Source organism: Pygoscelis adeliae, unplaced genomic scaffold (assembly GCF_000699105.1).
Source record: "Pygoscelis adeliae isolate BGI_AS28 unplaced genomic scaffold, ASM69910v1 Scaffold222, whole genome shotgun sequence".
Lineage (NCBI taxonomy): Eukaryota > Metazoa > Chordata > Aves > Sphenisciformes > Spheniscidae > Pygoscelis > Pygoscelis adeliae.
In genome coordinates, this window is record NW_008824309.1 from 1,858,658 (window position 1) to 1,871,061 (window position 12,404).

Below are 12,404 nucleotides of genomic sequence, written 5' to 3' on the forward strand. Positions count from 1 at the left end.
TATTCTTCTGTATTATTAACACCCTCTTACTTTCAAATAATAAGGTTAAATGTTTTCATAATACACTGTCCCTATCTGGATAACTGGTAACTTTGACTGTAATGCAACTTAACAGTTCTGTACTTCCAGTCAGTATCTGGGTTAATTTTTAAGCACACAAATTGGTATCTCGCCACTGAACAAGATACATCACATTTATTTAATATCAAATATACTTACAACGTTAATCACAGATTTATCTTTAAATATGCTAATTTGAAAACTTCCACTATTTGAAACAAAACAGAAATAAAAATAAATCACTGCAGATAAAGGAGCTTCCATTAACTCAGCAACTGGCTACTAAGTGAAATACATCAATGTGCTGTATGGAAAGCATAGACAGAATAATTACCATCAGGTTGCCTATAAGAATGATACACCTGGATGTCTGTTATGGTATGCCATGAGTTAATCAGTGACAGTCTGTCTGATCCAGAGGTTTTGTGGGCACGGCTGAGCGATTTGGTTTTCCCGTCTGTCCAGTAGATGTAGTCTTCAAACAATGTTAGTGCAATCACCCCTGGAATATCTTGATTAGGGACTGTAAGAAGAGATGTTAAGATTAATGTTCACTCTTGGAAGACTGCCAGTTAAAATATTCCATACTGCATGGCTTGACAGATACAACTGCTATATAATGTCTTGAGAATAACTGTCATGACAATATGTCAAGCCTAGAGGGTTCTTTATTACCAGTTACGATAAAGATGGATGGGGTACGAGCTCTGCTTGCTTAGAATTAGTTGGCCCAATCAGCGTTAAGGAAATGAAAGAATTTCAGTTAACAAAAATCGCCTCCAGATTCTACACCAATGACATGTTAAGCTTTAAAGTAGAACATAACATAAATATAACTTAACCTACTCTTTACAAAAGGCCAATATTCATTTGCTGTTTTAGGGGAATAAAAGTTATTAGAAAACATCCAAAATGTAAGATAGCATACATCTCCAGATGCACTGCGTTTAACACTATTTAAGACAATTATAATAGCACTTTATTTCCACAAAATATACTGACAAGAGAGATGGGGGAAAAAAGTTTTGCATTAAAATAAGCATAGCAGTAAGAGGGCTTATTGCTTATTCCTAGCATAACCAACCACACAATTTAAAAAAATAAGCAAAGTGATGATAATACCCCATTGTTACAATATCACAAAATTATGAGCCAACATCATTTTAAAAAGGATGGAAGGACAAAAGGGAGAAAATGCTTTGGAGCGTTCTTTATCCTACTGTATACTCTTTATTCTCGAACTCTTTGTTCTTGGTAAACATAAACTGAACTCCACTTTTTTTTCTTTCCTTTAACATATATAGCTGTAATCATAAATGTCACAGGAGAATATCTGACCACAATGGTTAATTTGTAAATTATAATCTTTTGTTGCTGAACCACTAATTACTGATAGAGCTGAAAAGGCAGATCAGAGCAGCTGAGTGCCATTTTTAACCAGCATATCCTTAACGCCTTTACCTTGTTTTCTTAGATGAAAATAGCTTCATCTTTCTACCTGGAATGTACTTACATAGAGATGGCCAACCTCAAATTCCAGATGGAACATTTCATAGTTCACTGACAACTGATGACTGATACCGAGTATATGGAATGACAACTTAGCAAATTCAATTTCATATACAACACTCTCACCGATAGTGAACTCCAGGGTAGGGTATGTTGCCTTCCGGTGAAGGAAACCTTGCTTCTTAGACCTGAAATTATTTTCCCTTCTTGTATGTTTACACATACCAAAGCCATCATACTGAAATAACAGTATGATATTCTTTTAAAGAGCTTCATAACATTTCTAAGAAATTAGTCGAAGTGCAAAGAAATCTTAATTTTTGGCACTTATTACATAGGTAACTTTGGCATGGTTCCTTACATACTATAGTACTATATGACCCTTGCTGCTACTTTTGACGTCAAATTAAAGATGTCAAAGATACCACCCCAGTCTTTCTAAATTAAATAAATGTGCTTTTCTCTTTGTCTGTTTTCTCTTATTCTGATCACAGTTAAGATTAAAATCAAAATAAATGGGCATGCAAAAACCTTAACATACATGAAGAGGATTTACATAGGAAAAATATTTTGATTCGGTTGTTTTTATTGTTCCCCACCAATGAAAAAGACATCTAGCAGTCACCCTCTTTTTGGCCATCCAGGAATTACAAGTAAACACCATATCCTGAGTACAGGTGTATGAGTAAATGCTTACTTTTGTTCCTATGTATGTTTGTGGGTTGCCATACAATTTATCCTAGCTTCAATGGATTATGCATACATCAGAATCCAGATGAAATTTTATATTCAGTAACTAAAAAAGATTCAAGGGAGTAACACGTATTGTCTGGATTCTCTCATCACACCTTATTAATAGGGAAGCTAAGTTTAATGTTTGGCATAAAATGTTAAATACTACAGCTAGAGAGCTGCGTTTCAGAAAACAGCTGGTGACTCAAGTACATTTTTCTTTGATTTTTTTTTTTTAAAGCCAATTCTATAAGCACCAGGTTTAGAAGCTTAGATCTTACAATTATCTTAAAAACAAACCCACAATATACAACACAATGTAACAAACATTATATTCTCTCTTTTATGTTCTTTAAAAGAACTATAACAGAGTGTATCTTTTTCCAAACATTGGATTTTTCCATTATTGCCACATATTGGTCAAAAGTTGAAAAAGGCAATTATTTAAACACTTGCAGATTAGAGTTGTCGTTTGTTCTGCCACTGTTTCTGACCTCTAGAAAGAGAGAGCAGTTCATTCTCCAGAATGACCTTTGAGTAACTTTATAATTTCAATGGGCTTCTGTGTTACAGTCAACTTATCATTAAGTAATGTTCAACACAAATTTGAACAAAGTTCTTTCAGGAGCTTCCATTATTTATGGCTGTAAAAGCTATAGGTACTCTGTTGTGACTATGAAAGTTAGAGAAAGTTATTAAAAAAAAAAAAGTCAAGGAAGCAATGAATGGACTGTGTTAAATAAAATAGTACAAGTAATTGTAAATAAAAATATATGTAAAGCAAAACACACAGAAAATAAGTGTAGTATCAATGGATACAAGTATTTCTTATAAAAATTCTTCTAAGCTGATCATAAAACTCAATGTATTTTCTTCCAGTTGGTACATCTGCAAAGACTGCAGGAAGTTTCCGAAAACAGGCATTCAATGGCAGCTAATTCTGATTTACTTTACTGTTTGAGGAACAGTTCCATCATAGCTGAATATTATTTTTCTTTAACTTTTAGTGTATTATAAACAATGAAACATCAGAACTGTTGACATGTAATAGGTTATAAAATCTACAGTTCACATCAACTGTGAACGACCCCAAAAAATGAACACAAAACTGTGAGGGAATTTTTACATCTTATTTTCTGATGGAACAGTAAAATAGTCCCTCATGCTCTTTATTCTTTGCCTTTGAGGACATCAGTGTTTCAAGCTTTCCAAAATTTCAGGTGGTGACAGCTATTGATTTATCATAAACGTATGTAGTAGAAGAAACACCCATTTTCTTTCTTCAGTCTTCCCTTTAACTTCAAGAGGACCCTAGCTGCATTACTGATCTACCTCTTCATAAATGACATACATTAGTTGCAATACTAATTACTAACCTCACAGCATACATTATGGTCTGAATCAGTTTTAAACAGGAAAGTTAAGACTAATTGCTCTCCTTTCTTTGGCAAGTGCTGTGAAAATGGACTACTTTCTGCAAATTCAAAGTAAAGCCAGGTTAGTCATAACTGATAAGTACCGCTGCTTCCCCTGCATCACCTATTTGAAAACATTTAATCAAGATGTCTACTTGACGATCCATTTGTAAGAAAGTAAAATATTCTGTTAAACGCAAAAATTACATTACACCAACATAGGGGTCAGATCTCGACCAGCAAATTAATGGAGAATTTAAATAGTCATATATTTTAACACAGAGCTATGAGGATTGCACTCACTTAGTATTAATTACTTTCCAGAACTACTGATGTATTCAATAGATTTTTTTTTTTTCTTTTAAGGTTTCTCATAACAATGTCACCCTATGGCCTCTCTGAAAGCTTCCAAAATTGGGTTGAAGTAAGCTGAAGCCCGATCCGTATCTCAAAACACTGAGCAAAAATAACTAATAATTAAACACCCCACCTGCAGACCAACAATCCATTGGAGACAGCCCTAGCAGTCCGTACATATTTTACTAGACCAGTACTTACTACACGTGCTTCTTTCCCTTCATTGTTAGAGCATCAAATCCTTGAATAATCCCTTGTAACCCATGCATATTACTTTTTGTTTCTCTCAGATGAAGAAATCTCAACAACTGTAACTGAAGTGCAGTTCAGTCAGAAAAGGGATAACTGCCCAACCACCATAGGACTCAGACTCCATCATCAGGGACGGGCACACTGGACAGCTGCTATGGCGTAAGGGAAGAGGCGAGAAGTGCCTTTAGCCCCTTTCATAAATCCTTGCCTGAACAGTATTACTCAGCTGACTGCTTCCACTAAGTCCCCAATAGTTATTTCAGTGACTCAAGTTTCTTACATCTAACAATACAGTACATCTCAGAACATATACGCCAGTTTTCATATACTGTAACATACAATATGCATCATATATGAGTAAAAAATGCTTTACTTTGTGCCAGCAACAGAATCTTATTAATTCAAACTGATACTTACATTGATTTTCAAGACCCTGCTCTTCTTATTTGTGTAATAAAATGCGTTATGGGGGCATATTCAACAACTTACTCAACAATTCTGAGAGACAAAAAACATGGCATGCAAAATCACGACCCTAAGTAATTTCTGAGGAAAAACTGCACCTGAAATTTGCTTCTGTGATTCCTTTTCCTACCACAGCTGCCTCCTACCAGAGATGGGCTAGTCCCTTGCAATCCCTCCTTTTCTAACAGGCCTTCTACTGCCACCTCTAGTTCTCTACTGGGGTTTCATTTTATACATAAATCATGGATTCTCTTACACTGAATGCTAATCCCAAACAGAGCTTGACCAAACAACAAGATGATGAGAAATGTGATAAGAAAGAGAAGGCAGAAAAGAGAAGGACTGCACAGGCCTATCAGAAAGCTGCAGAAAATAGGAGGAAGAAATACAGGTGCGTAGTAAAAGGGAAAAAAGGGGAGGTTTGTAACAGAACAGAAGCAGTGGAAAACAAAAATTATTAGATACTTGAACACAAATAAAAATGACACTAGATAACATACTAAAGGGAGATAAAGTGCTGCATGAACTTAAGGGAAGAAGAGCCACATAACTCTGTAGGAGGGAACATGATTATGTAGACATATGAGAAGCATGCACAGGCTTAAAATGTACATCTCTCTCTCTCCCCCCTGCATTTTGTACTGATTTTGATCCAAGAATATAAATTAATATGCTGTAAGTCATCTCTCTGATAAAAATGTCTACTGTTCTCTTGTGCGAACTCCGTTTCCCTCATATTTTCTGAGTACCTCTACTTAAACATAAAAAATGTTCATTTGATTTCAGTGGTGAAAATCATGCCATCTAGGATTTCCTAACTACAAAATATGCTTACTGAAGAAGCCATACAGAAGAAGTGAAGCCCAGTCTTACTCAGCTTTTACTGAAACCCAAATATTTCCAAAGGTAAAAACAAATACTCTATACTAAAATGAACAACAAAAAAAAGTCTCATTGTCAGCTGGTAAAATCCATGTGCCAAGAAAAATTGCCCTTAAAAAGGACAAATGCTGACTACTCCTAACCAATAAACACTACAAAAATATCCGTACTCTACTGTGTCCACCAAGGTTAGATTTTCTTTGGCGTTCAGCTCCCATTCAAGCTGAAGCTGGCTGATCACTTCAGTTGTGAGCTAGAAAGAGATCTGTCCCTTTCCTTTCCAAAAAGAAGGGACTGCAACCTTGCCATGCCCTTGTGCAAAGTCTACAAGAAGAGAAGGGGCGAAAGATCCCTGCCATGCTCCTCCCAAAAATGCACCCAGATAGAGTTCCCATGCTGGTAAGTAACAGCTAAAGGTAATTCATTGTTGTTAAGCAAGATTTTAAATGACCTTCTTCCCCCACTATGGCATTAGAGCAGTTTCTGTTTAAGAATTTTGGCACCTAATAACAGAAAATTTACATTGGTGATAAAACCTTAAAAAACGGGCTACATTATTTTGCATTCTACTCTCTGAAACTCTTGATTTCCTGAACTGCAATAAAATAAAAATAAAAAGCCTACTGACAACTTGACCCAAATGGAACCAGTGATAAACTCTTCGGGCGAATTAAGAAACCTTCAAAGACAAACTGCATCAAGGAAGAACAACACCTAATAAGAAAATAGCCATTATACACACAAAAACAAATAAACTTGCAAATTGCTGATCCTCTCTTGTGCTGAAATTACCGGCCCATACGTCCTCTTTCTCATTTGAACTCCCTCGTAACCATTTTTGTCTCATTTCATATTCTACTTGTATGCCCTTCGAGACACAGTCAATACTTTTTTATTTCTGTATAGTACTTACTCCTGGTACTTGCTCCTTTTGATAAAGAATTTGAAGTGCTTAGACAATGAAATTAATGATGAATAATTACAATAAAATTATGTCTATTAAGCTTGTGAAAAAGCATGTAATTTTGACAGACGTAATTAAATTTAAGTATGTTACATTAAAACACTAATTTTTTTAAAGATGAGACATTTTATAATCACTATTACTTTTATTAAATTGACACTTTGTTTAAAAAAACAAACCTGTCAAAGAACAGAAAAAAATATTATTCATAGACTATATACATTGATTCTAGTAATTGAAGCCATGTTTCACAGAAAAAAAAAATATGAATACACTTTTAGGATGATATTACTGTTATTTTTAATAACAACATGTGCATGCATACATATTTCTGTCTGCAAATGTAATATATACATCAATCATCCATACTGGGTAAGTATGGAAGATACAAGTCCTAGCATTAAGAGGTAGGATATTTTGCCAGTCAAAAAATGTAATTGAAATATTCAAAACTGAGAATATCTGAGTATAATAAACTCACACAAAAATTGTTAAAGGTCCCAAAACTACTATCACAAAAGAAGCAGGAAATGTGGACTTAAAATTAAATCTAAACATCTTAAGGCACAAATGTATCTGTGGTATTAAAGCTGACAATTACATATGACTTATAATGATACCATGAGAAGAGATGAATAAATTTTCAGAAATCTGCCTATAAAATCAGCTGATCAAGTCTAGCCCTGAAATATTTTATTGTGCCGCTTTAAAATGTTTTATCGCCTTTTTAATTTCACTGCGAGTAGTTGTTTGTATGTCTGTTACCCCATAGTAGTACAGAGTAGCAGGCTGTCACAGCAGCGATTAAGTTATTCTCAAATATACACAAGTCACTATTCCAGTAGGATTACTCATAGTATGCTAATGAGTTTCGAAGATTCTTTAATTCATTTTCAAATTTATAGAGACCATTTATGTGCCCACCAGCCCCTACACCTTAGACCTGCGTCTTGCCGCTGGTTTCAATATTCATCCCCACTCTGCCCCCCAAGCTATTCCTTCCTTCGTCTTTGCCTCTCCATGCTCCTGCCCGGATTATCTCCTGCCACCATCCAGCTGTGAGTACATAAACTGCTAAGCCCCTTTGGTTTATCTCATTTGTCTTCTACCGCAACTACAGGAGCTGTTCAACACACTGCAACTTTCTTCATCGAAAACAGGAGGCTGCCTCTCGCCTCCCGTTTTTGATTGCTTTGATACGAACACGGGAAGACACTGCGACACAAGAAAAAACCGTATTTTATGTTCTCTGTTCCGGTTGCTTTCTGACAGGAACAGCTGCATGGGAAGTAATGCCCATCCCTTAAAATTTGTGATGGAGCATGTCCAGCTCATACAGAAACTTCATAGACTTTACCAGTGCGTATCTGCCAAGTTTTTAATGATCATGTAGAAGAATCGTTTTCAGAAGTTTATAATCTAATCAAATTTGGACATATTATCACAGGAACAGTGGAAGATACAGAAACCAACCTGTTGTCAATCTTCATAAACTGGGCTCCATAAACTGGAGACTGTGGAACCTTACAGTAAAGTAACTGTGTGAATTGCCTTTAATATAGGTGAATCTGTGTATTTTTCCTGAATATTATCCTTTAAAAGAGATAGAATGCAATAAAATAAAATAATCAGATTTAGGAAGACATATGAATTGGAGAATTTTATCTGAACAATTATGAAAACTGAATCTAGAAAGCAGTAGTGAAGGTGAAGCAATTATCAGTTTGTGCTATCAGATGTAGTTGTAATGAGTAATTCTATAGCCTCCTCTAAAGTTGGGAAAAAATTATTGCAATATCAGAGCTACTGTTTATTTCTCATCTGCTGTGAGAAACCCTCTTTTTAGACATCTCTAATTTTTGAGCTATGAAAACTGCAGTATAAATCTGGAAGGAACTGGTTTCTGTAATCTCTTAGATTACTTTTACGTTAGGACAATTTCATAAATAACTGGATTTACTCTTTTATAAAACTCTGGTGGCAGACTTCAGAATTAAGACACAAATACTCACTTTCTACCTACAAAGCCATTAGAGTTAGCAATTTTTGAAATTACAGGTGCTAAAAATGAGGAAAGGTTATAATCCCCAAAACCCTTATACCTGACACTTTGAAACTTGCATATACGTACACCAGTTCTGAAGTTTGTAAACACTCAGGCAGAAGCCAATTCTGAAGAAAAGGTTTTTTCAAATTGAGATACTATAGGAAAGTTTCTCTCTGTTACCTCTATTACAGCTAAAGAAGTAATTTATGAATACTCAATTCATTTAAGGTTCAAGACTTTTTCATTGCTTAATTTTCATGCCCCTGTAAGATGAAGCCACACAGTGCTCAGCTTTTGTTTATACAGTATAAAACATCAAAGAACTTGACACAGTTAAGGACTAATAGCTCAGAGAAGCTTCTGTACTTCCTAAACTGGACTATCAGATTCCACTTTTATAGTTTCATTATACTGAAATTCTCATCTTCAAAAAGTGAAATGGGAAAATGGTAGGCACCTCTGGGTTTTAAGAGCTCTGAAGGATAGGAAAACCTGCATGAGGCAACCAGATACCTAGGGAACTGCGAACCTTGCATCTCCTCTGGGCAGTGGGAACCAAAAGCAGCTGTTAAGTCTGACAAATTCTTAAATGTTTTTTTTTTTTAAAGCTCAAAGAAGTAAACCAGCTTAGTGCTTAGCCAGATTAGTGCTTCAATGCTTGCTTAATCATTTACTGTGCATAACATTTGTGAATGCTGCAGTGCTAAATTGGCTAAGCTCTAAAGACAGTTTACATAATCAAGCATTAAACTTCAAACAGATAAGCAAGGTCATTGCTGCCCCTAGCGCCACAAAGAGCTCCCAAGTACTGAGAGATTTCTGGCCTAGTTAGCATGTTTTCAAAGTTCTTACTGGGAGTCTCTTGATAATTATAAAAGCCCATTTCTCTATTGAAATGCAGAAGAACTTTACAAGAGAAAAGCAGCAGATGTTCTCTTTTCCTGAAAAATCTTTAAGATTCGTAAGAAAGAAAGAAAAAAAAAATAGTTGTTGCAAAAAGTGTTAACTAAGATAAAATAAAGATAAAATAACTAAGATAAAATAAAATAAGATCTAAGATAAATACATGTAAACTCCCACTGCATGGAATACACACTCTGGGGTTTAACATACAGCATGTCAATAATTAGCCTAAAATTGTTGTTTGTCCTCAAGAAGTACCTAGTGCAGAGCACAGAACACTGCAGTCTATCTCATACCATAATATCTTGTTATGATATAAGATCCACCCATTCTGACAAGATATTTATTTGCTGGGTCTTGTAAAATCTCCGTGGCATTTTCCGACACGTTTTGTAACAGGTAATTTAAGATCCACAAAACATTTTCAGAAAAAACCTCACAGCAAGCTAGCCTTATCCTCAAAGGTCACAGAAACAGGTGAAAAAAATACTTAGCTTATGGTAACTAGCACTTCAGATTGCATCACTCACACGATTCCCATTTAGACTTTTTTCCTGGACCCTGAGTATGTATTTTATGGTTGTCATATCTGTGCCTTTATCCTTCTCCATTTGAAAACACAAAGGATAGAATAAACTCAACCATCCCTCCGTGAACTTTGACAATACAAAGTATCTCAAAATGACAAAGGAAAATGGACCATGAAATCCATGTGAACAATACATCAAGAAACACAGTTATCACAAGATATGAAACTGGTCTTTCTCGTTTAAGTGCTTATCAATATGGATTACAGTTTCTCCTATCGGAAAGCTAGAAGGGATCAGTTTCACCTCCTCTAAACCCTAACCACTGAACTTCCCCGAGTTTCCCTTATTAAGACAATTAATTTGCAGTGGTTAAATTTTATCTTCCAGAAATATTTCTAGTCTTGTGCTGAAACATGAAGACATGCAAAATTTATCTGGTAGTTTGTTCCAGGAGAAGGGCGGAGGCAGGGAAAAGATTCTGATTAAAGACAAATTGATCATTATGTAGGAGATTTGCAAAATTCTCAAAGCACCCTTTGGAGCACCTACAGGCATGTTTGATCCATTTCAGACACCAAGAATTCTATCACTTCTTTGTTAAATCCCCAGAAACTTTTCTACAACTTGATTTTGGTTTGATAATCATATTTTGAGTGAAGTTCCTGACAACTAAAATTGACAAACAACATTAGCTAAACAGAAAATCTTCCTCCCACGTAATTTAAATACCTCAGGATCTTTCTCCCAAAGCAGAAGTTTCTTATTGCTTGAATGTTTTATATATTATCTGTATTTTCAAAAGCAGTATGATATCAGGTTTACGCAAAGTCACTGTCACTTATGGAGCTCGCCTCAGATGTTTAACTGGTACCAAATTTTTATAAATTTTCATTCACAAATGGAAATGGTAAAACTATCGGGCATGAAAGCCTACAGAATGTCCAGTAATACTTGAGTTCTAACACTCTCACTGTGATACCTAAAGAGTCAGACACGCTCCTTAAGCAGTCATGAACGCATTCAGCTGTCCAAAACTAGCAGCGGTGGTGCTCTGTTGAACAAGAAAGAGAATTTGGTTTATGAAACACTGCTCTTCACTGGTAGCAGCTGTGGCTTCCTTCTTCTCTAGGTTCACATATCCTCAGGGGAACACATTAACTCTGTGAATGTAAAAATGGTCAAAGCTGATTTTACCCACTCGGGCCAGAGAAATCCACAGACTGGAGACTGAGGCAATGAACACCAAAGACAGCATGACTGGAATTTTGCAGATATCGTCTGAAATTTAGTGATAGGAGGACATTTTCTGAGAAAGAAAAATTCTGAAACTTTCAGGTTAAAAGAGTAAATTGAGAAAGGTTTGACCACTGCAGTCAGGTTAGGGCTAAGAGAGACACATTGGCTATTATTTACTTCCTTCCTTTGAAAGGTCCAGAAAGAAGCGTGAGAGGATAATTGTATGAGAACAAAATAGCAGGATAGCAGCACAGGTAATAACATCAAGAGGAGTATGGAGCTTTGCTTCATGTGTCAGAAAAATAGACTGTCAGCAAAAAAAAACTTGGGGGTATGTCTGGGCAAGTACTGCTTAGGTGAGCAGGTTACGACTCTCCTGTGTTCGTTACAAAAAGCATGGAAGTTAACACTGAGATTAATGGGAATGTTTACAGCTCTCATAGCTATTGCTGTAGTCCCTCCAATTTACCATCTCAAATAACTGTCATTGAATTTGTTCATTATCTATTTATAACTTACTATTCACAAATACAAGGGCTAGAAAACTTTTTTTTTTGTAGTTTTATTTCATAGTGAAGCTTCAATCTGAAAATGAAGTACTTATTTCATGAACTCTAGTTTGGTGAAAACCTGGAGGCACCCAGTATGAGATAAAATGCATGAAGTTTTACCAGGATAGCAGCAGTTCTGAGGTTTTGGTAAAGCTTGTGGAAGAGAGCTCAAGTAACAGTTTCACCACAAAAAAAAAAAACACCAAACAAACCAGCACACCGATACTGAGTATTTCATATATTTGAACTACAGTGAAAGATCTTTAATTATACCATTTGGAATATAAGAACTATTCATCACAGTGTAAAACTTTTTTTTTAAAACACTTTATAGATAAAAGATACTAGCTTTTTAATTATCTAATTATTATTTAATTAATTTAAGAGATGCCAGGGGAGGAGAACCTGAATCCGTCCCACTCCTACCAGTTTGATGCCAGGGCCAGCAATAGGTGCCCAGAGCCTGGAGAAGGAACACAGGTCAGCAGGAGAGCACCTGAA

General features: G+C 35.6%; 1 protein-coding gene across 1 annotated transcript in view; it reads right to left on the reverse strand.

The window, feature by feature from the left end:
* LRP1B (low density lipoprotein receptor-related protein 1B) overlaps positions 1-12,404 on the reverse strand; it is a 614,444-nt gene that overhangs the window by 98,385 nt on the left and 503,655 nt on the right. Inside the window, exon 61 of the mRNA XM_009319022.1 lies at positions 395-583. Coding sequence (XP_009317297.1) covers positions 395-583 — 189 coding nt within the window. The remainder of the gene's footprint in view (positions 1-394; positions 584-12,404) is intronic.